Source organism: Penicillium psychrosexuale (genome assembly GCF_028828465.1).
Source record: "Penicillium psychrosexuale strain IBT 29551 chromosome Unknown utg000004l, whole genome shotgun sequence".
Taxonomy (NCBI): domain Eukaryota; kingdom Fungi; phylum Ascomycota; class Eurotiomycetes; order Eurotiales; family Aspergillaceae; genus Penicillium; species Penicillium psychrosexuale.
This window is the reverse complement of record NW_026643189.1, coordinates 1,045,988-1,073,915: the sequence shown is the minus strand read 5'-3', so window position 1 is coordinate 1,073,915 and position 27,928 is coordinate 1,045,988. Positions and strand designations below refer to the sequence as shown.

The following is a 27,928-nucleotide window of genomic DNA, read 5'->3' as shown; positions in this document are numbered from 1 at the left end:
AGAATACAGTAATCATTCAATTTTCTATCGGTATTCGAGCCTTGACAGGCATATAATCAAATTTTGGATATCAGTAACTGACAGCGTTTCGTCCTCCTTTTTAGATGACTTTTTGACAATGTCTGTCTCATTAGAGAAATCAAGTTCTCTGGCTAGTCGTTTTCGGGATGCTCTTCCTTCTATCTTGAAAAAGTCCCGCAATACTGAGATTTGGGGTGTTGATTTGAAGCATGCGGAGTGGCAGGTACTGGAGGTGATTTTGGAAAAGGTACTTGCACTGCGGGCACGCACCGAGATTCGTCACTAAACTATCAACAGTTCCTCAGAAGCCATTCCACAATCCCCGCACTTCAATTTTCTAGGGCAAGTGCCTCACTAGAGAAAACTTTGGAATGGCGACGCTTCTCTGACCCGAGGGCTCTTCTTCCTGAAGCACAGTCCATCCTTCCAGACTTAGACATAGGCCATATCACTTTAAATGAGGGCCAATATGTGCTGTGGGTTAGCATTGATGAGATGGCGATTAAGGGATACTCACCAATACATGAAAGCCTGACGACATCTCAATGGATGGTGCAGTTAGGTCTTGCTGTAATGGAAAAGCTCTCCATGCTTCTGATGCATTCAGCCGCTAGTTCTGATCTACATGACTATTCGGCTTCCTGTGTGATCGAATTCAAGATACATACCATTCAAAATGCCAAGAAAGGACAGCAGTCCTTCCAGGGAAAGATCTGCAACGCCCTTGAGGAATTGGTGACATTCATCCGGTATCACTATCCTAATATTCTGGGAAAGGCATACATCATCAATCCTCGTGATGAATACCTCGCAACTCTTGATATCGATGAATCTCTCTTGAGAGATACGGTACTTTTGGAAAATCCAGAGGACCTTGCTCGATATCTTGGATCACAGCTTCCACCTCGATATGGCGGTACTGGGGAATCGCTTGCGGAGTCCGATTTTCTCCGTAGTTGTTCCCTCGCGAGGGATTCAGCGGGGAAAACCGACCTCGAGATGCCAGAGATCAGTGCAGCAGCCAGTACTGACATAGAGAAGACCGGAGAGAAAGAAGAAACTACAGCTTCCGCTACGAATAGCGGCAGCACCTCTCCTGAAGGCTTGGAAACAGAGGAGCAAAAACTTCGCGTAATTTACTCAGGCGTCATTGGGCCTCCATCTATCATACTCGACCCCGACGATTTGCACAGAGCAACCTGCCTTTGTCCCGACAAAATGGGCGCGCGTGTTGTTTTCGCAGATTCAGAGACGGTTGCGAAATTCGGCCATGGTGTTCGTCTAGCCGAAGCCGAAGCGTTACATTTGGCATCTACCCGTACCACCATAGCAACACCAAGGCTTCTCAGTGCATATATCCTTGATGGCGTTGGATACATCATAATGTCATATGAAGTGGGCGAGTCACTCGGAAAATACTGGGATCGTGTTTCGAAGGTTGAACAAAGTCGCGTACTGGAGCAGTTACGGGACTACGTAAACCAGATGCGTGAGATTCCAGGGGATTTCATCGGTGGAGTCGACGGATCACCCTGTCGGGACGGCGTCTTTGAGGCCGGCTACGGCGACTACACTAGCTACAGCTACGGCCCATACCCATCCGAGGAAAGCTTTGACGAAGGAATGATTCAAGCTTTGCGAGATCGACTGCCCTCGAAAGTTCTCGAGGGTGAACATGACATCGAATCAGACTTTTTCAACAGCGAGTACATGTTATACCAGACGGTCCGAGGTCTCAAAAATCACAAGATCTTGTTTACACACGGGGATTTACATGCAGGGAATATCCTTGTTCGGACTGATGGCACTGTTGTTCTATTGGACTGGGGCCTAGCTGGCTTTTGGCCGGAGTATTGGGAGTTCTACCGTGCCATGCATAATCCACCTTGGAGAGCCTCGTGGGATCGCATGGTGGAGAAATTTATTCCACCTTTTTATGTCGAGTATAGCGTGATGAAAAGGATATTCGCGACCGCGTGGAACTAATACAGGGAATAGTCCGCCGCTTTTTAGAAAATACACCATAAATAAAATACCCCGTCCGCCGTACTCTGTACAGAAGCATTATTAGCCCGTAGGTATACGTACCTCCGGAGCGAGGCGGAGCTGTTTTCGCGCTGGGCATTAATCATTCGTATTGACTGTTTTGTGAAGGAATAACACGACCTGGTTAGATTTTACATTACTTAAACTAGTACATATATGGCGCAGGATACGATGTGTACAAGTTATCAACTCCTAGCTTCGCCTTGTAGGGTTGAGTATGCTATGGCAGGACTGAAGTATACATTTGTACCACCTGTACGTGGTGTATCCAAGCGGCTCCAAACGTGGATGTGGCTGATACGCTTGAACTCTATCTTGTACCACGGTAGAACCGCGGTAGGACCATGGTTATTAATTGTTTTTTTGTATTGATGTGTTGTAAAGTACTGTAAAGCAACTAAATGTTCAAAACGTTCTCCTCCTTAACGCCAAGACTTCCGTCGTCAATCGGCAGGGAGATGTGGAGCGGTCGTCGCAAGCCCGTCGTTGTCGATCTATCATACAACTTATGGATTTTATATTAAGGGATTTGATTTAACTGTTATGTTCAATATAAAAATAGAGTTCTTTATTGTGTACAAAGTTGTAACGGCATTCTCCGGCTGGTGGGCCTCAATTAGGAACCGAGAAAAAACGTCATCGCAATAACATAGGAGAAATCGAAGTAAAATAAAAAAATACAAGTCTTCCAGGTTTTCTCTTTTTTCCATTCTCTCTATCATAGCCAATCATAATTAATATCAACAACTACGGAACCTAAACCACGAAAAATACGTGGAACCGAGGCCTTTGATCGTTACGGCGCCGCGCTTTACACTAGTGCATTCCTCAATGACTAGGACTGGAAATCATAAAACGAATAATGCCCGCCACGCGCGTACGACGTCCTGGTCGAGTGGCTTCCATTTCACCCAGGGCACCGGGGAACCCGAAAACACCACAGGCCGCCGCCGACGCGAGTCCAATACCTCCCTCGCCAGCGTTGAAGAACATTCCTCCCACGACTCGCTCGACTCGCCCGTCTTCGATGATAACATGCTAAGGAATACCTCGATGGATTTAAATGGTGATCGAAAAGCACAGCATGTGCGCGGCCGCTCTATCAGCCATGGCCTGCCACAGGTACTGACCCTGCAGGAGAATGAGCTCCCGACTGTGCCCGCGCCAGCGCGCCCTGCGCTCGTAACATGGATGTCGCTGCCGCGAAAGGGTCAATTGGCGTTGTTAGGGCTCTGCCGTGTCTTTGACTTCTTGCAGATCGCTTCGCTGCAGGCCTATATGTTCTATCAGCTCAAGTCCTTTGACCCGAACCTCTCCGACTCGGATGTTGCGACCCAGGCGGGAATTCTCCAGGGTGCTTTTACCGCTGCTCAGTTTGCGACGGCGATCCCTTGGGGTCGTGTTGCCGATGCTGAGTGGGGCGGCCGAAAGTTTGTTCTACTTGTTGGTCTGATTGGCACTGCGATGTCTTGTTTGGGTGTCGCCTATTCGACGTCGTTCGCGCAGGCCGTGTTCTGGCGCTCGTTTGGTGGCGGCATCAACGGCACCGTTGGTATCATTCGAACTATGATCGCGGAGAATGTCAAGGAGAAGAAATATCACTCACGCGCTTTCTTGATTTTGCCTATTGGGTTCAACATAGCTTCGTTATTTGGTCCTGGTGAGTACCTCATTCTGTCAATGCTGTTCGCGGCCATGCGACAATTTGCTAACCAGTTTCGCAGTGATGGGTGGCATGTTGGCTGATCCCGTTAAGAGCTACCCTCGTCTTTTTGGGCCCAATTCTTCCTTTGGAGGTGCGAACGGAGTGCAATGGCTCGAGACGTACCCGTACGCCCTGCCAATGTTCGCAAACTTCTGTTTCCTCTCTTCAACTGCAGCTTTGGTTGCGTATGGATTAGAAGAGACCTTGGCATCTTGCAAGGGCAAGCCTGGCCTGGGTGCATTTGCGAAGAAGATGTTTGCGCGCGGCGTGAGGAGAGTGGTCCCCTCTTCATCATCCTTATACACAAGGCTTCCGCACGGCGACTACGAAGAGGACGGGCCTTTGCTAGACCGGCCCACGGATCGCTCGGAAAGCTACGAGCTCGAAGAAAAAGCGCACAAGCCTGCCCGTCTCCAACGTGCCCTGCCTTTCCGAAGAATCTGGACCAAGAACGTGTTGTGCACACTGGGCGCACAGGCTTTCTTCGACTTCCAGATGGGTGCCTTCAACAACCTCTGGCTACTCTTCTTATCTACCCCCCGCTATGATTCCAATGACCCCGCGAGCCCCGCACGGAGCTTGCCATTCGCCTTCACCGGCGGACTGGGCATGCTGCCGCAGAGCGTTGGCTTTGCGACCGCCATTTTGGGTGTAATTGGTATGGTCCTCCAATTCACCATATATCCTACTATCAATGGCCGTCTGGGAGCAGCCAAGAGCTACCAGTATTTCCTCGCCCTCTTCCCGATCGCATACTTCATTGCTCCCTATATCTCACTGGCTCCGTCTACAACTCCCCCTCCTGGCCAAGCCAACGGCCCCTGGGTCTGGTTCTGGATCATCATCGTCCTCTTCTTCCAGGTCACTGCCCGAACCTTTACTCTTCCCACCTCTATTATCCTGTTGAATAATTGCTCGCCACACCCATCCGTCCTCGGCACAATTCACGGAATTGGCCAGTCCGTATCGTCAGCCTTCCGTACCATTGGACCTATATTTTCAGGCGCGTGGTACGGATATGGTCTGGATATTGGCATGATCGGCTTCGCCTGGTGGATGATTGCCTTAGTATCCGTGTTTGGCTGTCTTGCGGCTATCTTTGTATATGAAGGTTCTGGACATGAGATTCTTCTTCCTGGTGAGGAAGAAGACATCTGATGTGATACGATATAAGCCTGTCTTTTTTCTCGAGAGTTGAGTTGTACATTGCTTCAACATTTTGCATATAAGGTGTCGGTTGGGGTCTTTTTGATATTATGCCTCGCATCTGTTTTTCGTTTTTGTTTCTTGGATACCATTTGCTTTGCATCTTTCGTTATATTGCGGCATTTTCATTTGTCTTCCTATTTTAAAATAGAAAAATCCAGACACTGCTCTGGTCGGCTGGTCCTCGCAGGATCAAATTGAATGAAGGCCAATATACCATATACAATCTTTCCAACCTTTGTCCTTCAACAACCTCGGTGTATTATATCAAGTAAATCAGTCCACATTTTAAAAGGATCTTATCATGTATTTTAATATTCTCATATCTCCACAGAAGTAACTTACAAGCTAGCCCCATATCCCTTGACATAGCTCGCATCAAAAGTCTCCTTATTGACCGCATATTCGCGAATATAGTCCCTCTCAAGATCGTGCGTCCTCCGACCAAGAAGAACAAGACTGTGCAACGGCGCGCCCATCTCAACAGTAGACAATTCCTTAAGCGTACCAGAAACAAGCTTCTGATTAGCAGCACCAACACGCGCCGCACCAACAGCCAAACTATCCGGCCCATAGACACCCTCCTTCCGCTCCTCCTCCGTCTCCAACATTTGTGCCGCACATTGTGCAACAGTCATGTAGCGCGGGGGCTCGAAAATGCGGCGTCCGCGCGCCATATTCTCCAGTGACTGCTCCTTGACTTTAATATCGAGCAGGACTAGTGTGTGTAGGCCGGTCTGCACGTTCTCGCGCACACGATCGTAGTACGATGACGGCTTCCAGGTCTCGGTGAAGAAAACCATGCTGACTGTTTGTCCGAAGTTGTACAGCTGGAGCCCCGTGCAGCCAATTCCGGACATGATGGAGGCGTTCGGGACGACTCTGGTCTCGATTCCAAGTTCGCGCGCGCGGAGGACAAGGTCAGTATGCGTTGTTGCGCTGTTGGTGGTATGTTTTAGCTAGAGATCTTGTAGGGGAGATGTATCAAGACCGTACCCGAATGGGTCTCCCACTACCAGGAACACAATATCGGCTTTGTCGCCGCCGGCGAGGATGTCATCACTGCCAGTCTCGACTAGTTCACGGTCTGCCTCGATGACGGAACGGCCATAAAACGCTTCCTACTGGTATTATGTTTAATCAGTCCATCTGCGCGAAAGATATAGATTGACTCATTGGCATATGGGATTCAAAGTAAAGACTTGGAGCTCAACTCACCAATTTTTCCTTATCGACAAGAAGAATACTCGTGTAAGCCTCTAGATAGACTCTCTCGGCCCGCTTGACGATCTCTAGACCGCGGACGGTGATATCCGTCTCATCGGCGAGGCCGAGTCCAACTAGATAGAGCATCCTGACAATATGATCTCAGGCTATGCAATTGAGCAGAATACAATGAATCTCACTGTATAACAAGCAGTTAGAAAAAAAAAACAGCCGTGCCCCGCATGCCGGCAGAATACTCCGCCACCGCCGGATAAAAGATGCCGGATCAAAGAACATCCGGTTATCGCTTATCGTCCCCAGATCGCCCTGTGCTTGTGTGAACGTCCAGAGCTTCATCCCCTCTTCATCTCTCACTTGTCTTCAATCAATCGAAGAACATTCACTCACGCTAGAATACTAGTGTAACCCTCATCTTGATAATCGAAGAAATTCTCTTTGATAGGGTTACCACCACCCATCATGAGCTCCGATCGAAACCCGAAGTATCGGCAGGAGATACAACAGGTGAGTCCCTGATATCTGGTTCATTTTGCTTAGGTTTTTCCATCTCCCGATCTTTCTGGCTCTCGAATATATCGATCTTATCGCCCGATCAGGCTTCGAAGGCCTCTGAACATATTGTGACTGTCGACTGCCTTTGCGACATAGCATACTTGCGTGGCGCAAACACATAGTCTCTGAGGATAGGGCCGGGGCCACCTCGATTCCCCGAGTCCGATAGGAAGAAGTCCTGCGAAGTTCGAACCTGCCTTTCAGGTTGGCAATCATGATGTCCACAGACGGCCCGGCTGGACTTGCAACATATCACTGGTTTGCGAATGTACTCATTTGCTGGAATAACGACATCTCATTCTTGTCCTCTCCGATCAATAGCGAGGGTCAATATTGGATCTAAAACCCCGTTTTATGTCCTGTCATGGTCTAGCTGGGCCTTTCAGACTTACATTGTTGGGTTGTTGAGATACGCACATCTTGACGTCGAGAAACAGAACTCCAACACTCGAGATGCCTAGTCCTTTCTGAAACTGGTACTGCCAATTTCGAAGCTTTGACGTTAGATCGATGAAGGATACTGTGTTGAAAACCAAGATCGATTTCAAGGTTCCTAGGCCTAGGATAATTGGCAGGATGGTCGTGCCTTCTCTCATATATCCCGGGAGTTGTGGGGTTTACGAGCACGAGCACAAGCACGAGCTGTTTATCGATATCGACCTTGTGACCTTGTGAGGGCTGCTACTCTGCCTATCGGCTTACCGACTTGCCTGTCTCGCTTATTCTCGTTCACCATTCCCCGCCAGCTGTCACTCCTCATCTTTTTTATCTACGGTTCAAACGCTTCGTTTACCAAGAGAAGCCCCCCTGCAGCGTTGTATTTTCGGCGTATTATCTACTGCCTTGCGTCCTCTTTCGAGGGTTTTGTCTTCTAAACACTTTGTCAAACCCACCAACAAACGCGTCTCACGCATCCTTTGACATTTCATCCTTTCTGATTCCCCAATCATGTCTTCTCCCAACCTGGATGTCGGATCAATCAATGCGCTCTGGGCACAGAGCCGGGAAGATCCTTCGAGCGACGAAGAACTTAGTGATCATGATGGGATCTGGAGTGATTCTGATGGGATCTCGAGTGATTCTAATTCGAGTGATTCTGATCGGACCTTGACTGATCCTGATATGGCCTCGAGTGATTCTGATGGGACCTCGAGTGATTCTGACATGGCCTCGAGTGATTCCAATATGTCCTTGAGTGATTATGATTGGACCTTGAGTGATTATGATGGGACCTCGAGTGATCTTGATGGGGCCTTGACTGACCCTGATGTGACCATGAGTTATTCTGATATGACCATGGATGATCCTGATGTTACCATGAGTGATTGTACGGTTTACTCCCCCGTCAATGCTCCTTGTGCAGCTTTAGACTCGGGCTTGGATTTCCGCGACGATATTTCCATGTATTCTGTTGAAGACGTCTTCGGTGCCAAGCTGCTGCGTGGTCCTTCCGAGGAAGGGCTGTCTAGCATTCGGCTTCTCTCGATTTCCAGCCGCATCTTGACCTCGTTCAGTTCCCGAATCGACAATGCCGCAACTAGCCCTGAAACAATTGCCGAGAGCCAGGAAGATCATGAGATGGACGAAGACAACTTTGGGGAATCCTTTACTAACGACGATGTTGAGATGATGTTTGTCTCCGGAGAAACAGCAGAGCCGGCTCAGGAGACTACCACTTTGATTGAAGAGATCACCCGCCAACAGGTGATCGAAATCGTGAGTATCGGGAATTTCAAACTCGAAAGCTTGTCACTAATGACCAAGTAAGCTTACCCGCAGCACTGCATTGGCAACCCGCCGCGGAGTTCGCTCGATCTCTACCGACGACCTGATTTTCCTGATCCGCCACGATAGGGCTAAGGTCTCCCGTCTGCGAACCTTCCTGTCCTGGAAGGACGTCCGCAAAAATGTCAAGGACTCCGACGACAAGGGTGGTGGTGACGCCGCCGACTTCGCTGCCGCCGACGATGCGGCTGGTGTTGTTGCAGGCCCCCAAGACGTCGCCCCCAAGCCCAAGAATAAGCGCGCCAAGGTCGGACTTGCGTGGGATGTCAACAGTTTCTACTCGGTTCAGGTTCCCGAACGTGAAGATGAAGAAGATGAAGAAGAGGAGGAGCAGAACTACGCGACACTCCAGCGTCTTGCCGCCGCCGATGAACGCACCCGCCACATGACAAGGGAGGAGTATGTATTCTGGTCCGAGTGCCGCCAGGCTTCCTTTACCTACCGCAAGAGTAAGCGATTCCGCGAATGGGCAGGATTCGGCATCGTGACCGAATCCAAGCCGAACGACGACATTGTGGACATCCTCGGATTTCTCACATTCGAGATCGTCCAGACCCTGACTGAGGAGGCGCTCAAAGTCAAGGAGCGCGAAGACAACGAGAAGCACCGTCGCGGGGGCGCCGAGGCCGGTGAGAACCTCAAGAAGCGGAAGCGCGAGACTGGCCTGTTCGACCCGCCCGAGGAGGGGCGCACTCCCATTGAGCCACGGCACGTTCGGGAGGCCTACCGCAAGCTACAGGCTACTCCCCAGAAGGCCGTGGCTATGCTGTTGCACAATGGTCGGGTTCCTCACCGCATTCCTCTTGCATTGGTGAGTCTATATAAACCTTCTGTTTATGTTCTTATGCTAACAAAGCCATCAGATTTGAATCTTCGCTCACTTCGGCGTCGAAAATTGACGCCGCTTCGTGAATTAGCGGATGGTAGCGGGAGTTTGCGAACGATACCCAATTTTGTCTTTCAATTGAGTTCACTTTTACTTTTCGTTTAATTCAAGTGCCTGAGTAGTTCACTTGTAGCTTTGATTTGGCCGATCAGTCGCTCATAAATTGTTAATTAACTTCTTTATGGCCCGGGTCATCAAAGTTCAGAAAGTCTCCAATCACGTCCTATGGAAGGCTCCAAGGTTGGCCGAATCACCATGGCTCACGTTGATTCTGCCCCAGCCTCAGATATATAACGACAAGAGAAGGGCATGTCTTTCACTTCCCTTATGTCCGCCCTTCCCGCGGACCCTATTGTGCACATTTTCTGAGGCTTCAAAGGCCTACGGCTCGAAGCTGAGCAGTTACTGAATTCTCTATAAGAGAAGGGAGATGGAAACCAGTTTATCGTCGTCCTCATTCTATCGGCACGAGCAATTAAAAATCTCAACGAAGAGCATCCGACTAGTCTAGGGGGTATTGAATATCGTTTTCAATAGGAGGGGACGAAAGGGCTGATCAAAGTGGTCCTATCAGAACGCCATGACGCAGTCATAAACCAATTCGGTCGAGCAATCGACAGGAAGCTTATTGCAATGGGACTCAGGTGGTAAGAGATGGTCTAGACTGGAACAGCTACCTATAATTCTACCACCGGTATAGGTAAACAGGGAGGCCATGCGTTCTTACCACCAGATCGCTGCCCCAATGGGCGTTTCTAAATCCCTCCCTCGGCTTCGCGAAGACGCTAAGAGATGGCTTATCATTCCCCGGGGGTCTAGTGCGCATTGTTATTATTATCTCGATGGGGTTGACTGAAGTCACCTTTGAAAAATGGCAACTAGCCCCCCTTACACTTGCCATCCAGGCGGTTCCCACCCAGCAGCCACACTCGGTGCAGGAGGTCTACGTCCAGCCTAACAACGTTGTCGGGGCCCCGTTAAGTCTTCCATTCGTTGCTATTTACGATCGACCCCCAGGACCAGGGGAACACGATATCGTTCTCAACGCCAATGATTCTCTTGAAATCACTAGGATGTTATTCTGATGTGTCATAGTTTGCTCTTTACGGAGGTTTTTGGGTCCATCGCGCCCACCGGGCTTTTCGCCGGGAGGTTAATCAGCTGCCATGAATCAATATTTATACAAATATGTATGCAGTCTCTTAAAGGTCTAGAAATAGCTTGTATCAAAGGTTCCCTACTAATAATATTCGGAGGTAGTTAGTGGTCATGTTCTAACATACCCTAGAAAAGACCAAAAAGACCTTTTGAAAGAGGATAACTGTTGGATTATCTAGGGACCAAAAAAGCCGTTGGTATTGGTGTCATTCCAATGTTAGGTAGAACCCGGCACATTACTCAATGCTAAGTTCTCCATATCCTGGCGCTCGATATACTCGAGCTCAGTCACACTCGCAGTTCTCTTAACGTTTCTATCTGGGGAAGAAAGAAACATTTCTTTCAACTCAGGCTTTGAGCAATGGCCATCTGTATAAAATACATAGTCAGGTGTGTCCATCCCATATTCACCCCATCCCTGCTCTCCAGTCTCAAGATCCTCGCAAAAGAGACCGAATTGGGCTAAACAATCCAAATGAACACGGACCAATCCACGGTAGTACTCTCCATATTCATTTTCCGGGTCTTCGGGGCGGAAGTGAGAGTCGATAAAGTTAACGTAACCGACCATCCCCCCCGGTTTATCGTTAATCTTTGGCCATGGTAGCCCCTGTTCGATAACAGATGGCTTTCTAGGCGCCGCACTGGCCAAGATTGATCGTATACAGCGATCATCTAACAAAAGTGCGTAACCAAGGCGAGGAATGCCACTAGATATGCGGAGGCCATGGCTTTCGACCCATTACTTATGTCGACGTTGGATAACGGCTTCCGACGCGCCCTCTAACGCGGGGTCTTCAAAGATAACATTCCGATAACCCTCGCGGACCATTTCAACGCATTTGAGGTCGAATCGGTGCCAGCTGCGCTCGTAAAACTCCAGGTCAGCCATACAGGCCTCGTCGAGCTTTTCAATAGCTCTAGTCCAGTCTTGATCGGAAGTGTTGAGATAGGAGGTACGATAGATGGCCCATCCCCATGGCCAACCCCCACTCCTACCAGACTCGTAGTATAAGAAGTGCGGTACAGACTCCCACTCGGGATTTGCATGCTGTCGATTGATTCGTTCGACAAAAGTTTCTTCGGGTGGGAATTCAGATGAACGCCATGGTGTAGGCCATGACTCATCGTGAAAGATACTGGGTTGACGTGGATTCCAGGGCATGGTTCCTGCAATGGTTCCTGCAATGGTGTTGTAAGTGGGTGCATTTAGTTGGCCAGGAACTTCCACGGCTTGAATATTTTGAATATCGCTTAGCGCCTGAGTAGAACCCGATTAGGAAGGCGGTACTGGAATAGCGGTGTCCTCCATGATGTATTGTCAATAAAATATCAAAAAAAAAGAAATAGCACGACGGCTGCATGATTCGAACATGCGCCCGCGAACGGAATTGATTTCTAGTCAATCGCCTTAGACCACTCGGCCAAACCGCCGTAATTGATACAATGAGCGGCCACTTTAGCCACTACAAAGCACACTGATTATGTGCATGTTTTACACGCACGAAGAAACAGAGTACTCCGTATGGACATACTAATTAGGTCTCTCGTTTAAAAGCTCCAATTATTTCCTAGCTACGGAGTAGTAGATAATTACGTATCTATTAAATTACATCCACTTTTCGTACTATAAAACACTATTGGCACACAATAGACAAAAAAAAACCAATTCACGAACTACTTCGACCTCGAGAAGCTCAACGTGATAATAGCTCGGACCATTAAGGATAATATGCGTACTAGATCCCTAATAGATGGAATAGATTTTAGGTCAATAGAGGTACAGTTCTTTGTAGAAATATTCCAATTAACGATACACAGAAAATCGAAGAAGTATCTAGAGAAGATGGGTAGTGAGCCCAATAGCAAAATAGAGCATATCAGAATAGCATCTTAGTGATTTCAAGAAAACCACTGGCGTTGAGAGGGATATCATGTTCCCCTGGTCCTGGCGGTCGGTCGTAAATAGCAACGAATAGAAGACTTAACGGTGCCCCGACAATATGGTTGGCTGGACGTAGAGCTCCTGCACTAAGTATGGCTGCTGGGTGGGAATCGCATGGATGGCAAGTGGAGGGATTTTGACGAGCTGCGCGCGGAGTGGATTAGAGAGTTCGAGCTCTATTAATATCTTCAGTTATCCATCCGTGTTCACCAATCCTTGGCCCCCTTCGGCAAGCAAAACTAAGAGACATGTAAGAAATGGCGTTGATGTGTGTCAAAGGGTATCTTTCCGTCCACTTATACGCCTTTTTGATGGCATGGATGACTTAGGTGCGATCTTCTTCATGAGCTGTAACACATGGGTGTGAATAATGCCACAAACCGTCGAATGGGATAATCATTTTGATCGGAGAGTTTTACTAGAGACTAGGAGAGGTTGGCAAGTGAATGAGGAATGCCCTAGACTTCTTAATTCACGATAAAATTGTTAGATGGGATAGTCCGATATGTGAAAGAAAGTAAACGCTGGTGGCACATATGTCTAAACCCAATAGCATTTGACGCGCAGGCTGACGATACCGACCAGCTTGGACGAGCAGGCAAAATCACTCCCATGATGGTTGATACTCTGCTTTGAAATCATTCATATAGATCTGCCCCATCTTCTCCCTCAACCGTTTCAGCACCTGATTAATCACCTCAGCTTTCTCCTTGTTCGAATCCTTAGCCCATCGAGCGGCTAAATCTTCGATTCCTTTCTCAACAAATTTCCTTCCAAAGTTCACCATCAAGTCCTTTTGGATTTTGAAAAACCGATCCCAACACTCCCCAAGGTCAACTGCATTTCCAGAAAGCTTGAAGTATTCGGTTGCTGCCAGATCTAACTCGCCACGAATCTTCTTGTAGACAATATTGAATCGTTTCTGAAAATTGCCTGAATTTTGGTAATTATAAACGGAAAAGACCTGCAGCGAGTCGGTAACAGGTCAGCAGGGGCAAATAAGCCGGGGAATCAAAGAAAGGTCAACTTACGCTTCGTAGCAAGGTTAAAGCTTCAGAGCTGTCATCAGTGTCGACAAGTGGCAGCCATCTGATATCATTAAACGCAGTATTTTCTGGGCGATCAAAACTCCAGAGCTAGGCGAAAGAAGTCAGCACTATTCTTCGGTTGAAAATACCAGAGACCTACATCGCCTTTTACTGCATTCAAAGCTGAGTCCATCAACCGGAACACATCGAAATTGGTTTTACTTCCAAGCTGCTCCATTATTCGCGCAATAGGCTTTTGGAGGATTAGGTTGTTTCCTGGTGTTTTTTCTGCAGTCTTGGGGATGATATCTTCGCCGAAGTAATCGATGAAGAAGTCGCAATCAACAGGACAGTTCCCCGCCACAATAGCCCATAGCATAAATTTGGGAATCAACTTGATCTCGAGGAGATGATCCGCTACATCATTATTAGCCGGTGATTTACCAAGGTTTCGTTCGCTAGGAACACTTACTGTTGAACTTGGGTATATTTCCTTTTGGAGGGTCGAGCTCCGCATTTGTCGCTTGTCGTTCTTGTACAGCAGTGTCTCCGCAATCCTCATCATCATTGTAGTCGACGGCTTCATTGACCGTTGCCTGTTTTTTGGATCCGGCTTTTTGGCCTTGAGTTGTAACCAATCCTTTGGGCCAGGATAAGCAAATCGGGTGAACGCCAAAACTCTTTCCACGCCGGCTTTACCAATACATCTGAATTTCATCGCGTTGGCGTTGGCACGCTTCTGTAGGGCAGGTCCATTGTCCTATTCAAAATTAGTTGAATATATGCATCAAGGACATTTGACAAACCTTTTGCCATTGGAGATCGCGTCGGGTAAACATATCGTCGTCGTCTTCGTCGATCTGGTCACAGAATCCATCTTCATAGTCGCACAGGCTCTTCGAGCATGTTATCCCCGAATCATTGTTTCCAAATCGTTTATCATACCAATCGGGAACATCTAGGATATTTTTGGCGGTGGTTTGATAACCGTTTCCGAGGAGCTCTGGAAATGAGGTATTCGAGAAAACGAACGGAAGCATAATGCGGGTGTTCAAATTCTTGAGCTGGTTGCTTACGACATCGTTCCAGATATTGACCAAGCGCTGCCAGTGGGTGGTTTGCTTGGACTCGTAACCCATGAGGATTTCAACCAGGTGGGCAACAAGTATATGTGACGCAAAGATCTCGCAATCGTCCTCACGAATACTTAGAGACTTGGCTGGTGTTGCGGAGTAGTAATAATTCGTACATTCCACAGCTATTGTCCAGTCAATGAGTGCATCTTTGAATTTTTGCAGGTCATCAGACATGCGCTCAGTCTCCGTGTAACTGACTGCATCACAGCAGTATGCTCGGGCACCGGATTTGTAGCAGCCTTCGTTAAAGCCGTCCATCGCCACGCGCACTTGATTGGAGTCACATCCGGAGAAGCAACTTTGGCCGACCCAATGCAAACCCACGTCATTTCGCCATTCGCAGTTCTCAAAGCGGTTGCTCTTAGATGATGTGTTGCAGCAGTATTTCCGTAAGGTATGCTGAATTTTTGGCCAATGATCGCCCCAGACGTCCCCGGCATAACAGTAGACATCACCGCTCCCTTGACCGGACTGTCCAAGGATTGTGCTTTTTGACCCAGAGCACTTGCCATCGTCACACTGGGGATTCTCCTTCGACCATTCACAGGTATTGTAGACTGCCATGCTGCTCAACCCATTTCCATAATCGTCTTCCACTGAGCAACATGCCGACTGGTATTGATCTTCCTTTTTGCATCCGTTTGTTGTCGAGCCAATCTCAACCATTCCATCCTCACAGCCAGGCTTGCAATTGCCTCTATTGAAGTTATACCAGCCACACTTTGGGAGTTCGGCGTCAGGAGGACAACACCAGGAGCGCGAGCCATGTCCCTCGCAGTGGGTATCATCTATCATGTATTCAGGATTCGTTGTCTTCCAATCGTCTTCGCGTCTGATCATTTGCCATCCTGCGGGACAGCTATCTCCACAGTTGGTCCAGTGGCATTGCTTATGGTTGGTCCTTTCTGTGATGATATCGGTGTCAATTTCGGCTCGTTGCATCAACACTTGGCGGTTTGACACCATTGCTAGATCACGTGAAAAGTCTGCCGTTGAAGTGTCATGGCTGATCGCCCAGACCATCAACCCGCTGAGACATTGCTGACGAGCAAAATTGGCCTTCCTGGCTAGAGTCTCTCGATCATCCATAGAGACCCATTGATCATCCCAAGTGACAACCTTGACCGTGGCCTCTTTGTACAGCTTTGGCACCAGCTTTCTGTCATGGATGATATCCATAATTTCATTGTTGAGAAGGATGCCTGCCTCATTGCTGCATGGCCCTGGAAGACCTCCGGAGGCATACACACATCCAGGCTCTACACAGCCTTGGGTTGTGTATGAACGGCCATAGAATGCGAGACCCATGACGACCTGGTCTCCTTTCACATCATTGCGCCAAAGCAGCTCCAAAGCAGATTTGATTTCTGTCAAGTTTGTATGAGCGTTGAGGAACGCACCCGTCCATTTATTCCCTTGATCCCAGGTGCCGTGCAGATCGTATGACATGATGTTGAAAAATGAAACATGCTTAGCAAGCTCTTTGAGGTCGAAGTGCTGGAGATACCAGTAGGATGCCGGTAGCGTGATGGAGAGTTCGCTTCGTCCAGGGGTCTTTTTCAGTTCGTTTTTCAGCCTAGCCATGAACTTTGGGAAATTCTTAAAGTCTTCTGGCTTTCCGTTACGGTCGTCGGCTTCGGGGTATTCCCAGTCCAGATCTATACCATCAAAATCATGAGTAGACATGAAAGAGATCAATGAATCAACACCCTACTCCGCATACGACATCCACTTCCAATCCCAACTCAAATACATCAATTCAAAATGCAACCTCAATATTCCTACTGATATTCCCGATCCCCTGCAACCAACAATTGATCCATACAAGCCTGCAGACTCGTGCGTATCTGGCATCAAATACACAACCGTGGCCGGCGATACCTGTGACTCGATTGCTACCAAGTACAAAGTCTCCTCAGCCGCCCTGTTCATAGGACACGACAACTTGTTCGAATGCAAGGATATCCAAGTCGGCACAAAGCTGTGCATGCCAATCCAATGCGAGACCGTCTACACCATCAAAGGCGAGGACAGCTGTACATCCATCGAGAAGGCACAAGGCGTCGGATACAAGGATGGAACGACATTACGCAAATACAATCCATGGATCAACTACGATTGCTCCAATCTTCATATTGTCAGTGATGTCGCGTATGGTCATGTCATTTGCCTCACGCCGCAGTCTGGTGCTTCGAATGCCACTGCCCCGCCTTATGATCCAACGTCACCCGGCTCCGCTGATGGCTATGTCATTCCGCAAATCGAGCCCCCTAAAAACTCAACTGTTGCTGAAGGGACGACAACTCGTTGCGGCAAGTGGCATGTTGTCACAAATGAAGCGCTGCAAGAAACCTGCGCTACGATATGCATACAGAGCAAGATTCCTTGGAGTTTATTCTTGGATGTGAACCCTTCTCTGGGTCCGGATAAATGCAGCGACCAGCTGGTTGCTGGGAATGCTTACTGTGTCGGGCCGACGTACAGCTGGGATGAGTTCTTTGATGATGCTGATACTGATTGAGTGAAAGGGTGAGCACTTGGGCAAGGTGTTTAAGTCCAAAATCGGTAGTATTTTTTGTACAAATTCCCCTTGGATTGCCTCGGGGGTAGATAAACATTACAGATTTCCAGTCCAACATGTGGGAAATTGAGGGGTAGTAGGATATACCAGAGATAGTGAGATAATAAGAGTTCTTCGGTATTCATGAAATTATAGTAAGACTACGTACGGTTCGCTGACTGCATTCAACTGACTATTGATAGTACATTTATTATCTCTGGTTTATAGAGCCAAAGTTCGGAAGTTACTATTAATAATTACGGCGGTTTGGCCGAGTGGTCTAAGGCGATTGACTAGAAATCAATTCTCTTCGGAGGCGCATGTTCGAATCATGCAGCCGTCGTGCTATATCTTTTTTTTTGATAATTTTTATGGATGTAATTAACAGGATTTGCTTAATCCTAGATCTACCATTTTCTATCTCAGCTAGATGTCACTCAGCCCAGGGATCACGCCTGCCGACTGACCCGACATTGTACCTACTAGGTGCTACTTCGTACGGGTGGTATGCAATTGCGGCATAACTCTTTCATTGGTTAATATTGCCAGCCAGTATTTTCAGGCTTCAAGAAGGCGGTGAGTTGATCGGAACAATAACTAATCAATGGAACCACTGGACAAAGACGAACAGAGATCTTCTCCAAGCGCCCGGACAAGCCGAATAGTTGATGAAAAGGAGTTCGCGTCGATCGGGGGTAGTGTAAGCCCAATGGCACTGTGCAACGAAGCATGTGCAAGCACAGAGGCCAAGTCGCGAGGTCCAAATATTGGAATAATCATGACGTTCTGCAATGCAGACCATTCAGCGATTAAACTTAATAGAACAGATACTACACTTGATCTAAGCCAGAGACAAAGAGAGCTGAAGAAGAAAGAAAAGAAAGAAGTTCTGGGGGCAGGGTCATCTTCTTATAGTTATCCTAAGGGCGGTAGGCTTCTGCCACTATTCACAAATGAGACAAACAACGACATAGGCTCGCTTAATTAAATCTGTAAATGGTAACGTGATGATGAGAACAGGAACGGCGTCTCTTATTTCCGGCCGACTTGTTTCACAACCGTCATTCTTCGGTGTGATGCCATAATGTTTGTTTGTTCTGATATCAGCAAGAGGGCTACGGCACAATCTCCGCTAGACCACGGAGTACTTGAGGTATGTCTGCCGTTGAGCATACCCAATGAGAGACTTATGCCCTGGTGGAATATTTAGTCTCTTATTTGCATGTCAGCTGGCCTTTCCCCCCTGGCTGAATGATATTACCACGGCTAGTAATAGAATAATATAACATCCTACCTGAGCTTGGAAGCTTCCCCTCTTTATCTTGCCTTCAAGGGACCTGTTGAATATCAGATTCATCCTATGTGCCCAGAACGGGAGTCCCATATTTCCACTGTTCAGTTTTCATTGAAGCATTAAACCAGAAACAGCAGCGCCAACAGCATAGACGCCGCAGCACCGTTTATAGCTGCAAAGTGGATAGTTGTTCTGCTTGTATTAGATGGTTACTCGCTTAGCCGTACACATGGGTGCTCCGGTGCGGTGATGCCGCCGAATAGGTTTGGTCACGTTTGGTTGACACTAAAGCTTACAGTCTGTGACGGTGATGATGTTCTGGCCGTGTCCCGGTACGGACCAATGTGGCTGGCTGGGCTGAAAACAAAATTGGAACTCGTACCCGAGCATCGGAAGGGCTCTTGCGTACCTCCGGGCTACGAGGCCAGCAAGAGCGCCGAGTAACTTATAAAAGTCGGCTTTTTACCCACGTCTTCAGATTAGATCTCAGTCGATATAGACTGGTTACAGTGAACAATACGAAGCAGAAAGACCGTTTAGGGGAGGGGCATATGCATTCAAATATATTCATTTTATTTCCATTCAAAACGTTATATACCTCCTAACCAAAAAGGCGTACTCTTTTTCAATAGTAATATACACTTATTCCTGATGCGTCGCGCGCCCTACAGAGACCAGTTAGCATGTCCGTGGCACATATTCAAAGATGAAAAAGGAGAGAAAGGAAACATACACTCGGCCAATTCCTCCAAACTCAACTCTCGAATGCCGTTGACATTAGGAACGGTACCCTCCACGGCACCCTTAATATTTTCATAGGCACGCCCAAGCAGGCCCCTGTGGGGAACAACATGCGTGACTAACTTAGCCTCGAGCTTAATGACGCCAATCCGGGGATCTGAGGGTCCGCCATCGTGCACACCATCGCCCATGTCACCAATCCATGCCCTAAGTCCAGGCGAGTAGTGCTTCTTCACGATTTCGGGATCACCGATCACTGATGCAGTACCGGAGATGGAGGCCCAGGCTCCGCTGATAGGGTCGAGGAAGGACATATTTGTTTCTTTGGGGTGTACAGTAAGATCCATTGTCTTGCCGGAGAAGAGATTTGTGTGGAAAATGAGGTCAACGCCGCCGTGCTCCTATTTTGGGTAATGGATTAGCATGTTCGCCCTTGAATTGTGATTATCTGTGGCTCTGCTCATACCGTTGCGGCTAGTGCCATACATCGTGAGGCCAAATAGTCACCCTCTGACTGCTTGGTTGTCAACATGCCAAATTTAACATCGGAGATAAATTTAACCAGCTCTTCGATCTTCTGAGGGAGAGGCGGGTCTTCTAAGCTCTGGGTCTTGTAGGGGTCCACGGGGTGGTTACCCGTCGTGGTGTTGATGGTGGCACCTGTAGTAGACATATCGTTTTATTTTCGAATAATGAAAGGGTGGAGGAAAGTAGAGATTGTTGGTGATGAACATAGAGGCGAGAGAACTTATATACATGTAGGGATTATGCGTAGTCGTCAACATGACGTCACCGATAAGATCCGGATTAGGGCTAGGATTCCCCGCAAGATGAGGTAGTTCAACGCATCACACCATCTAGGAAGCTTGCTTTCAGAGATTATGTCTCCACAGCTTTGAATCTGTGAGAATATGTCTCCTGATGTGTCTCCTGATGATGCATTACCGTCAGGGTCTAACTCGATTCTCCGCATCGAATATTCTGCGAAGCTCCATTACATCATCATGCTCATTGAAGATGCTGAAGACGCTGTTGTGTAGCGATCTTTTGTGAGCGTGTTGCTAGATTGCTTGGCGATTTGTTTCTTATGGCGACCGATGGTTCGTCCATACACCAATTCGTGGCTGATCGTCAATTGACACCCGAACTCAGTTGAATCATCACTCAATGAGTAGTCGTATAGTGTCCTCTCAATCTGCTGTCGAGGTACCAATTTCTGATGAGTTCAATTAACGATGTCTTCAAACCGCACGCAAGGAAGCATAAGACAATGTCTCACCTCTGGGCAAAATGCCACAATAAGTTCAGCAGAACGGCCATAATGCCAATCATAAAGGCTATGCAACACAATATCAGCTCATATCTTTATCAGACGAGAATAAGATAGAACCAAAGAGGGAACAAACCTTCATGTCCCCAGCTCTCCATTGCCTTGACAACTCTCCTTTTGGCCTGTCCCCTAACCTTGAGCCAAGCGGGCACCGAATGCGACGGGCAAGTCTGGCCATTAACAAGCAGACAACCATTCCTAACCCGACGACACTCAAGATGCCACCGACGGCGCTCCATAATGCCGCGCACACGCCCATTGCAAAAAGACTCGTCAGTACTGAACGAGCACTTCTCCATGGGGCATTCGAGTCCACACTTAAACCGCTCGACGAGCCAGGCAACTTTCAGGCGTACACCTGTGAAGACTAAGGAGTAGAAGTGACGGTTGCTGTGTTTGAGGGCTAGGGCGTCCGGATAGGAAAGGTAGGTGCTTATTTGGATATGGAGTTCCGAGGGGAGAGTCATTAGGTTAGCGCTGGTGGGCTGAGAACAAGGGTGTTGGGATGTCTCCATGTTTTTAGACATTTTCCGAGTTCTTTGCGGCTCAATTGTGTACATTCGACGTGGTGATATTGTTCATCTTATACATGCGGGTCGAAAACTGCTGCCTGAAAGTGAATCCACCGACACTGATTACTAGTTGGAGCTATTTACCCCGATGCAATCATCAAATGGTACTTGATTATTCCAAAACAGCTGCCTATTTTCAGCCTCCAAGAGGCTATGGATGTATATATAGTCTCATATGATTGAATGGGTGATGATAAGATCCTCCTACTTACCTACATCCTACATATTATCGTATTTAATAAGCACAAGTTGTAGATAATAACTATTTCTTTATGCTAGGACATCTTGATATAATAAACAGCCTTGGAACACTTGGAACAAAGACAAGCTGTGTGTTGAGCCACTTAAGTACTCCTGTTCCAACCTCACCTGCCCAATTAGGATCGCTTATGTAATATTCCATATCGGCCTCAAACCGACCTTCAACTTTTAAAGATCCGCCACTCACCAACCTCCACTACATCTCCCCAAAACAAATACCCACATCAACCACAGAGATGTCAGGACCAAACTCCTACGGCACCCCGGTGTCGGACACGGCCTTTCGCAAAACCTGGGACCGCGAAGAATACGCCAAAAAAGCCGCCGACGATGAAGCAAAGCGCAAAGCCGAAGGCAAAGCCCGCTACGAAGCGAAGCTACTGGGCAAGAAATACCACGCACCAGTCGACTACAGCTCGCTCGAGGATACCACAGCCCGCAATCAGCGCCTGGACGTCGCGTCCATGGTGGGCAAGACGATGATTGTGCCCGCAGGCTCGGGGATGGGCAAACGCGGCCTCGGCGCTGGATTTTACTGCAAGGACTGTGATCTTACCTACAAGGATAACTTGCAGCTTGTGGAGCACTTGAACAGCAAGCAGCATCTGATTGCGACGGGGCAGAGTGGCGAGGTGAAGAGGGCGAATGTTGAGGACGTGCGCTTGCGATTGAGGATGCTTTCGCATCGGAAGCGTCAGAGGGACGAGGAAGAGCGCAAGGCTTGGCAGCTTGATCTGGGGGTGCGGCTCAAGGAGCGGGAGGAGATTGATGCCAAAGAGAGGGAGGAGAAGAGGCGCAAGCGCACTGAGAAGCGGAAGAAGGAGAAGGTTAAGAAGGAGGATGATAGCTGGGAGGGCCGGTTGGGGATCATTTGTTGAGTGTTGTTCTCGGGCGCGCATTCTATTCTTGATACCCATGGTGTTTTGGCATATTTCCCAGGCTTTGTTTTACTGATCATGTTTTACTGATCATGTTCTTCATGTGCAATAATGGCACTTTCAAAATTCAAATTGCGAGCTAAAGATCTGACAAGGGTTCCCCAACACCCAGCATAACGCCTAACATGCAAATCATATCATCCAAAAACATAGCGTACCTGTTGATTAGTCGATGCACTCGATAGCTTCGAGCCGTCGCATTGCTCGGCCACCTTCCTTCTCGAATTGGCTGACAAGTCGCTCGCATTCTCGCTTCAGTCGTTCTTCGCCATTCTTTGCGTTCCACGCGATCCATTCTTGGACTGTCATTTTCTTCTCTGGGCTAGTCAAGCTGGCTTTCGCGCCTCTGAACAGTCCGGATAAATCTGCGTTTTCCTTCTCGCTAGCCTCTTCAAACAGCACTTCATCAATATCCACCGGTGTCCATGGATGGCCAGAAGGTCCGAATCCATCATTGGCGTTGCGCTTAGATGGCGATGGGGTACTAACTGCCAGGGGGACTCGGAACTCAGGTTGCTCGGGTGTTGGTTGGACTGGTGCACGGGATGCTGAGGGCCGCGATGGCGGCCGGTTTTCTGCATCTGATGACTGGGGTGACGGCGAGGGAGTGTTTTGGTGGGCTGGAGGAAGTGGTGAAACGGCCCGGTTAGAGCGGTTTGAATTCCGCCGAGGCTCATGCACTTCGTGAGGGGAGATCTGGCTTTGGACTAAGGTCTCCGCAAGATGCTCTTCGTGTGGGATATCGCTATACCGTTTGGCAGTCTTTGGCGGTAGACTGGGTGTCTTAATATGAGATTGTGGCTCGGGAGACATTTGTTGTGGAGGGGAAGAAGGCTCTTGGGAAGGGTTGACTATCTCAAGCTGGTCAGGCAAATCGTCTGTAGTCTCGAATTCATCGTCTTGTTCCTCGACTGACGGTTCGGCGTGATGTTCTTCGACTGAGGGTTGAAGAACAGGAGCTTGCTCCGCCTTTTTCTCGGATTTCTTGGACTTCTTCTCTTTCGTTGATGTGCCATCCTTCTTCTTGGAAATCTTCTTCGATTCAGCCTTGGCGATTGGTTCTTCGGGCTCCGGTGCATTCTCCGGCTCCTTGCTAATAATCTCGACGGAGACGAAGGAGTCATGACGCTCGGAATCACCCCGAACATCGGGACCCCTGAGCCCTAAGGATTCTCGAGGCTCTGGCGACTGTGCTTTTATCGTCTCCTCGGTCTTGGTTTTCTTTGTCCCCTTCTTCTTAGATCCTTTTGCCAGCTTGGTCTTTGGGGCTGGCGCCTCCGGTTCATCATCAACCGGTTCCACGTGGGGATCTGAACGGTCCTCGCGATCACTGACATCTTCTACTTGATTATGCAGGGTCGCTTCGGGAATTCTAGCCACAGCCTTGGACTTTTTGCTCGATTTTGTCTTCTTCGACGCCCGTGGCTCTGCTGGCTCAGCCTCGATCTCAGGCTCGGGTTCGGCAGGTGTGGGGATATCAGCTTCGAGGCCTGCTTCGATTTCCGCTTCGATCTCGGAGTCACGAGGAGCTCGCGCCTTTGACGGGGCTTTTGATGCAACAGGAACATCGGAGACCTTGCGGGTCTTGGACGCTCTCTTTCTCGTGGGCTTGCGACCTCTCGTGGTTTCTTCTTCCGAAGTAGCTTCATCCATCGGCCTTGCGTCTGCCATTGCAGAGTCACTGTGTTCATAATTGTAGCTGCGAGTAATGCTGCTGCTGCGTGTTTTTGTGTCGCGTCTCTTCGCTGGAGGTTCTGCTGGCGGCTGCGATGGCTCTTTTTCCTCCATGGCAACTGGGTTTGGTTCATCCTTGATATCCTCACTGGTCCTCTTCTTTCCTTTGCCTGCACGTTTAGGTTTGACAGGCTCTGTTTGGGCGACTTCTTCAATTTCGGCCTCAATTTGGCTTTCCACCTCCGCTGGTTCTTCCTTCTTAGTCTTGGTCCCCTTTGATTTGCTCTTCGGTGCCTTCTTCGTAGATTTGGATTTTGTGCTGGATTGGGACATGATGCTTTGGCCCATCGGGTCATCTACTTCCATATCGGGCGCTTCGGATGCAACTGAACCAACGGACTGGGTTGAGAGCCGGGAGGATGCCTTGGAAACCCGAGGTTTCTTAGCACGAGCGGATTTGCTCTTCTTTCCTGGTGGCTGGGCGAAGACAAAGAATGAACAATCCGAGGAGCGGCGATAGTGTTCGTCACTAGGGGAAGTCAGCAATCGTCCAACTAAGAAAGAGCGATGGATACTCACAATGGGTCGTCTTTGGGCTCCCAACCGTCCAAAGACAACTTGCAATAGACACAACTGGCCAGGTCATTGCTCTCGTCTGTAGGGCAGAAATACCATCCGCCTTCTACCATCTGTCATTGTTGTGAGCCAAAATAATATGAATACGGTGAAGTCACGATTTACCTTCTCCGACTGGCATACCCAGCCCTTTTTCCCGTCATGAGGCCACACTGTACCAAATGTTGCCAGTCTCGCTTGCGTAATTCGGTCGCCCGTAGGGTCTTCAATCGAGGCGGGGTTGGAGCTACTCTGTTGGAGGTCCATCATGATGGCCCATCCGCAGTCGGGCGCATGCTTGAGATGCTCTGTGATGGGATTGTCGTCCTCCTCCCAGCCATCCAGCGCCCGGTGGCACTCGAAACATGTTGTGTTGTCGGGATTTGTCTCGTATGGTTTGTAGTAGAATCCAGCGTGTGCCAACTATAATCCCGCCAAGTCAATCATCTTAAATGGCGCGTGTAATCTCTTCGAAGAATGACATACCTCAGCTGGTGAAGGTCGCTGGTGCGGCCATGTAATCGCTTTGGGTGTTTTTGTGCCGGAAGATCTGCGTTTCTCCGGCTTCAGCACTAAATCGAAGCTGGCTAGGCGGGCCGCAAAGGTATCCATTTCAGAGCCCATGGCGAGGTATCAGGGAGGTCAGATACAATTGGTACTAATGCCCAACATTTAAAGCAACCCTTCGTCGGGGAAGTAGGCGAATTTGTCGAAAGAGTCGTGGTTGTTGATCCTCCGCGTCTGTTTACTTTTGGTTGTTATGCATCCTTCGACACGCGTCCACGTGACCATGACTCAGCACCCGAATTAGAAGCGGAGAGGGACGGGGAGTACGTCAGAGCCGGAAATGTTGACGGGGGGCGTCCAAATTCATTTCACTTCAATTCACTCACTCATTTGCTTTATATGCGGGCTCGTTGACTTGACTTAATTAATTGCGCTACACCCCTCGATTCCTTTCGCCTCAACCCTAATCATGCCGGGAGTAACAGTATGTCTGATCCCCTACCGTACCCGATGATCCCGCTACAACTTATCTGTTAGATGGTTGCTTCCCGAGGAGCTAACCCCAGCTCTCTCTGGCGCCCTCGCACCCTTCGCCGCACCCTTCGCTCGTCCCGACGTATTGTTCCTTCTTCGACTCGCTTCCTGTCATTCAATTGCAATCCAATTACCCCCTACAATGGCCGGCCCTCGGCAAATACCAGCTCTTCGCATCTGCTATGCAAGGTGTTTACCAACAAGTCATCCTCCTCCTCCTTCTCGACGTCATCCTCTCTGCTGTTACCCGAGAACTGGGACGAAAATCCGAACTTGTCAATTACCAATTTCTCGGAACTTCCCTCTAAGGACTTCGGAGTCAACCAGCATATGGTCATAAACCAAGATTTCAAGGAGGCATTGCGAATGATCCTTTGGCAGTTCAGAGCACCAATTCGCTACGCATTTGCCTATGGATCGGGTGTCTTTCCGCAGACTGGCAGCGGGGTGCCATCCAGCTCACTGCACCCCTCGGCACCCTCGGCCATCCAAAATATGCAAAAGGGCTCCGGGAAGATGATTGACTTCATTTTCGGAGTGTCATACTCCCAGCATTGGCATGATATCAATCTACACCAGCATCGTGATCATTATTCTGCATTAGGCTTGCTGGGGTCGTACGTGGTCTCTCAGGTACAGGACCGCTTTGGCGCGGGTGTCTACTTCCATCCTTATATCACCGTGAACGGGACAATGATCAAATATGGTGTGGTGAACCTAGATACGTTATGTCGAGACCTCACCCAGTGGGACACCATGTATCTCGCCGGTCGTCTGCAGAAGCCCGTCAAGATCTTGCGTGACCACCCGAAGGTGCGATTGGCCAACCAAATGAACTTGCTGTCTGCTTTGCGTGTTGCACTGCTGTTACTGCCAGAGAGATTCAGTGAATTCGAGTTATATACCACAATCGCAGGTATGAGCTACATGGGAGATCTACGCATGAGCCTCCCCGCCGAGGACCCCGGCAAGGTGCGAAAGATTGTTTCAGGACAAATGGCGAACTTCCGCCGGCTTTACGCACCGCTCATCGAAAATTTGCCCAATGTCACTTTCCAGGACCCCCGCTGCAGCAACGAGGATTGGATCGATGACCCGAACGCCATCTTAGCCATGGCGCAAGATATGGACCCCGTGATGCGTGGTAACATGGTTCGTCGTCTGCCTGAAGCTTTCCGGCAAAAGTTGTACTTCCAGTACCAGTCTCGCTTTGGTATCCCCCGGGCCGATTTCAATAAGTTGATGCAGGAGAGCAAGGATTCGGACGAGGTTCTTCGCCGGCCTGAAGGCGGTTCGTTTGAGCGACGGATTGCTGGAGATGATGATCTTCAGGAGGAGGTCTCCAAGACCATTGAGAAGACAATCCGCTGGCCAAGTACTGTCCAGACGATCAAGGCACCGTTCACGGCAGGCCTTAGTAAGAGTTGGACTTACCTTATGGAGAAACGCGAGAAGCACAAGCACTCTCAGATGGCAGCCCCTTCAGCACCCGAACCCCCCGCTGTGGTGAAAAAGCCCGCCGAAGCACCGAAGACATTGGAGCCGAAGGAGACAAAGGCAGAATAGGCGACTCGAGTATATTTGACCAAAAGCCCTAAGTTGCAGACATGTGGCATATGGAGGCGTTGTGGATTTTTGTGACCCATATATCAAAATCATCGATGATGTATCTGGTATCTGTGCATCAGCAGGGAATTTTTATTGGACCCGATACATACGGACTACATAGAGCCTTTCATTTGTCTAAACTATACAGATTCAATTATTTTTTTATTTTTTTCTTCTTTCTAATTCGCCCGACCCGTCTGCCTGACTTTTCAGTATTTTGTCTTACTAATCAAGCATCAATTCAATTTTGCCAGACTTAATTCTGCACTTTTGAATTCTGGTTTACATAGTCAAAAAAACCTTACGTTTTGATCAGAAAAAAACGTGTATTTTATCTCATACCTACATGTTTTAATCTCTCTATAATGATAGAGGGGTTTTTGGAGCAGTTTTTGGAGCAGTTGTTGCAGTACTAGTTGTTGACGATGAAGTAGTTGATGTGATAAGAGTGACTTAAGTTTGTTAGTGGTTTATATACAAATTGTAGGTATCTACCGTCTTGCTAAGGAGTTCGACAATAAGGCGGTGTAGAGGGCGGTAAGCCGAATCCGAAAAATCAGGCAGGGGGAGTCGCATTAGCAATAGGGGGGTCCCTGTAA

General features: G+C 48.6%; 12 protein-coding genes across 12 annotated transcripts; 6 read left to right on the top strand and 6 right to left on the bottom strand.

Moving 5' to 3' along the window:
* Positions 1–118: 118 nt before the first annotated feature.
* N7518_006207 (uncharacterized protein) lies at positions 119–2,007 on the top strand (the record flags this gene model as incomplete). Its single annotated transcript, XM_057187134.1, has 2 exons — positions 119–268; positions 319–2,007. 2 exons carry the CDS (start codon positions 119–121, stop codon positions 2,005–2,007), a joined length of 1,839 nt encoding a protein of 612 aa, XP_057038837.1.
* An 891-nt stretch (positions 2,008–2,898) lies between these two features.
* Positions 2,899–4,930, top strand: N7518_006206 (putative MFS transporter; the record flags this gene model as incomplete). The annotated part of the gene is made up of 2 exons (XM_057187133.1): positions 2,899–3,727; positions 3,792–4,930. The coding sequence occupies 2 exons, from the start codon at positions 2,899–2,901 to the stop codon at positions 4,928–4,930; spliced, it is 1,968 nt and encodes a 655-aa protein (XP_057038836.1).
* Positions 4,931–5,319: 389 nt separating this feature from the next.
* Positions 5,320–6,331, bottom strand: dph5 (diphthine synthase; the record flags this gene model as incomplete). The annotated part of the gene is made up of 3 exons (XM_057187132.1): positions 5,320–5,917; positions 5,975–6,099; positions 6,197–6,331. The coding sequence occupies 3 exons, from the start codon at positions 6,329–6,331 to the stop codon at positions 5,320–5,322; spliced, it is 858 nt and encodes a 285-aa protein (XP_057038835.1).
* Positions 6,332–7,705: 1,374 nt separating this feature from the next.
* On the top strand, positions 7,706–9,411 carry N7518_006204 (transcriptional regulator SPT3; the record flags this gene model as incomplete). The annotated part of the gene is made up of 3 exons (XM_057187131.1): positions 7,706–8,473; positions 8,526–9,353; positions 9,406–9,411. The coding sequence occupies 3 exons, from the start codon at positions 7,706–7,708 to the stop codon at positions 9,409–9,411; spliced, it is 1,602 nt and encodes a 533-aa protein (XP_057038834.1).
* A 1,392-nt stretch (positions 9,412–10,803) lies between these two features.
* N7518_006203 (uncharacterized protein) lies at positions 10,804–11,751 on the bottom strand (the record flags this gene model as incomplete). The annotated part of the gene is made up of 2 exons (XM_057187130.1): positions 10,804–11,230; positions 11,333–11,751. The coding sequence occupies 2 exons, from the start codon at positions 11,749–11,751 to the stop codon at positions 10,804–10,806; spliced, it is 846 nt and encodes a 281-aa protein (XP_057038833.1).
* Positions 11,752–13,135: 1,384 nt separating this feature from the next.
* N7518_006202 (CAZyme family GH18) lies at positions 13,136–16,381 on the bottom strand (the record flags this gene model as incomplete). Its single annotated transcript, XM_057187129.1, has 6 exons — positions 13,136–13,495; positions 13,563–13,667; positions 13,720–13,976; positions 14,032–14,199; positions 14,259–14,319; positions 14,366–16,381. The coding sequence occupies 6 exons, from the start codon at positions 16,379–16,381 to the stop codon at positions 13,136–13,138; spliced, it is 2,967 nt and encodes a 988-aa protein (XP_057038832.1).
* N7518_006201 (LysM peptidoglycan-binding domain-containing protein) lies at positions 16,380–17,216 on the top strand (the record flags this gene model as incomplete). Its single annotated transcript, XM_057187128.1, has 1 exon — positions 16,380–17,216. The coding sequence occupies one exon, from the start codon at positions 16,380–16,382 to the stop codon at positions 17,214–17,216; it is 837 nt and encodes a 278-aa protein (XP_057038831.1).
* Positions 17,217–19,191: 1,975 nt separating this feature from the next.
* N7518_006200 (blue light-inducible protein Bli-3) lies at positions 19,192–19,963 on the bottom strand (the record flags this gene model as incomplete). Its single annotated transcript, XM_057187127.1, has 3 exons — positions 19,192–19,214; positions 19,283–19,691; positions 19,757–19,963. The coding sequence occupies 3 exons, from the start codon at positions 19,961–19,963 to the stop codon at positions 19,192–19,194; spliced, it is 639 nt and encodes a 212-aa protein (XP_057038830.1).
* Positions 19,964–20,284: 321 nt separating this feature from the next.
* Positions 20,285–21,147, bottom strand: N7518_006199 (uncharacterized protein; the record flags this gene model as incomplete). Its single annotated transcript, XM_057187126.1, has 3 exons — positions 20,285–20,506; positions 20,570–20,646; positions 20,697–21,147. The coding sequence occupies 3 exons, from the start codon at positions 21,145–21,147 to the stop codon at positions 20,285–20,287; spliced, it is 750 nt and encodes a 249-aa protein (XP_057038829.1).
* Positions 21,148–21,689: 542 nt separating this feature from the next.
* N7518_006198 (U4/U6-U5 snRNP complex subunit SNU23) lies at positions 21,690–22,331 on the top strand (the record flags this gene model as incomplete). The annotated part of the gene is made up of 1 exon (XM_057187125.1): positions 21,690–22,331. The coding sequence occupies one exon, from the start codon at positions 21,690–21,692 to the stop codon at positions 22,329–22,331; it is 642 nt and encodes a 213-aa protein (XP_057038828.1).
* Positions 22,332–22,556: 225 nt separating this feature from the next.
* On the bottom strand, positions 22,557–25,304 carry N7518_006197 (baculoviral IAP repeat-containing protein; the record flags this gene model as incomplete). The annotated part of the gene is made up of 4 exons (XM_057187124.1): positions 22,557–24,594; positions 24,645–24,754; positions 24,807–25,103; positions 25,167–25,304. The coding sequence occupies 4 exons, from the start codon at positions 25,302–25,304 to the stop codon at positions 22,557–22,559; spliced, it is 2,583 nt and encodes an 860-aa protein (XP_057038827.1).
* A 352-nt stretch (positions 25,305–25,656) lies between these two features.
* N7518_006196 (phosphatidate cytidylyltransferase) lies at positions 25,657–27,287 on the top strand (the record flags this gene model as incomplete). The annotated part of the gene is made up of 2 exons (XM_057187123.1): positions 25,657–25,671; positions 25,725–27,287. 2 exons carry the CDS (start codon positions 25,657–25,659, stop codon positions 27,285–27,287), a joined length of 1,578 nt encoding a protein of 525 aa, XP_057038826.1.
* Between the last annotated feature and the right edge of the window lie 641 nt (positions 27,288–27,928).